Source organism: Propithecus coquereli, unplaced genomic scaffold (genome assembly GCF_000956105.1).
Source record: "Propithecus coquereli isolate 6110/MARCELLA unplaced genomic scaffold, Pcoq_1.0 Scaffold11, whole genome shotgun sequence".
NCBI lineage: Eukaryota > Metazoa > Chordata > Mammalia > Primates > Indriidae > Propithecus > Propithecus coquereli.
In genome coordinates this window covers 7,896,143-7,897,716 of record NW_012134969.1, presented here as the reverse complement: position 1 = coordinate 7,897,716, position 1,574 = coordinate 7,896,143, and the positions used below count along the sequence as shown (strand labels likewise).

Sequence of the window (1,574 nt, the reverse complement as noted above, 5' to 3'; positions counted from 1 at the left end):
GGCTCAAGCAATCCTACTGCCTCAGCCTCCCGAGTAGCTGGGACTGCAGGCATGTGCCACCATGCTTGGCTAATTTTTTCTATACATATTTTTTTTTAGCTGTCCAGATCATTTCTTTCTATTTTTTAGTAGAAATGGGGTCTCGCTCTTGCTCAGGCTAGTCTCGAACTCCTGACCTTGAGTGATCCAACCACCTCGGCCTGAAAAACACTTCTTAACAATGTCTTTTGAATAAAGTTTAAGGTAACAATTGTAAAGTAAAGTAGATGTTTAACTTAATTTAAATGTAGCAATGTTGACACAAATGAAGATTTTAAATCAAAACTTAGTCCTGGATGAAATGATTTAATGAGCTAAAATTTGTCTTTGTGGTTTTCTTTCCTGTATATTTGATCACTTGGGGGTGAACTTCTCAGTCATCAGAATTTGGATACCATTGGATCATGTGGAAATATGGGCTCCTAAAGCGAGTATGACTCTAAAGCAGAGAGGAACAAATTTCAGATGATGTCTGTTAGGAACTCATAGCCAATACCTAGGAAAAGCTACCTCTGATTTTAAAGCTAAATGACCAGATACATGAGAAATGCACTCAATTCTAGCAAAACTTGAGATCCACAACAAGTTCTAAGGACAATGTAGAAAATGCCATCTAATCATGTTTGGGGATAAGATAAGGTTAGTTTAAGCTCTGATCAATATGGATTATTTAAAAAGGAGCTAAAGTAAGTCTAGGTTTTTTTTTCCTTAAATCTTTGTAGTGGGCTTCATGACTTTAATAAAGAGTTATGTTTGTTTCTTAAGGAAAGTATCGAAGTTTACGGTTCTATTTTCTGCCTCCATTAAATAGGGAGACCGTTAGTACCATGTGCAAGGCATGTATCACCACTCAGTAGCAGAGTACCTCCTTTTGAGGAATTCATATTCTTCCTGAAAGATAAATCTGCAAATCTAAACATGCCAAATGACTTAAAAAAAAAAAAGAAATAGACTAAGTTAAGAAGAACTTAGATGTAATTGAACATACTTGGTTTAATTTGTAGGTAATTTATTTGTATGGCGTAGATGAGACGTATGCCAATCTTCTGAAGAATGTGAATTTCTATGTTATGCCACTGGTTAACGTGGATGGTTACGACTACTCGTGGAAAAAGGTAGGTGAAAAGGCAAAGAAAACAAAACATGCTCCCTTTGGGAATATAGTATATACAGACTGAATTATTCATAGAATTGTAGATCTTGGCACAATGGTTTTATTATGAAGTTTTTTTAAACATTTATTATGGAAAATTTAAAACATATGTAAAAGTAGACATAATTGTATAGTAAACTCCTGTATAACCAACCCAGAGCTTCATAGATAATTAATTCATGGCCAAATCATGGCCAGTCTTGTTTTGTCTGTATTTTTTTTTTTTTTTCTTTCCCTTCCTAAAGGTTTGTCAATTTTGTTTATCTTTTCAAAAAACAAACTTTTTTTTTTTTTTTTTTTTTTTGAGGGAGAATCTCACTCTGTTACCCTGGGTATTGCCCTGGGTAGAGGGCAGTGGTGTCATCATAGCTCACTGCAACCT

At 34.8% G+C, this 1,574-nt stretch overlaps 1 protein-coding gene across 1 annotated transcript in view; it reads left to right on the top strand.

Moving 5' to 3' along the window:
* CPB2 (carboxypeptidase B2 (plasma)) overlaps window positions 1-1,574 on the top strand; it is an 84,409-nt gene that overhangs the window by 61,924 nt on the left and 20,911 nt on the right. The window contains exon 6 of the mRNA XM_012648329.1: window positions 1,044-1,154. Within this exon, the coding sequence (XP_012503783.1) occupies window positions 1,044-1,154 (111 nt within the window). The remainder of the gene's footprint in view (window positions 1-1,043; window positions 1,155-1,574) is intronic.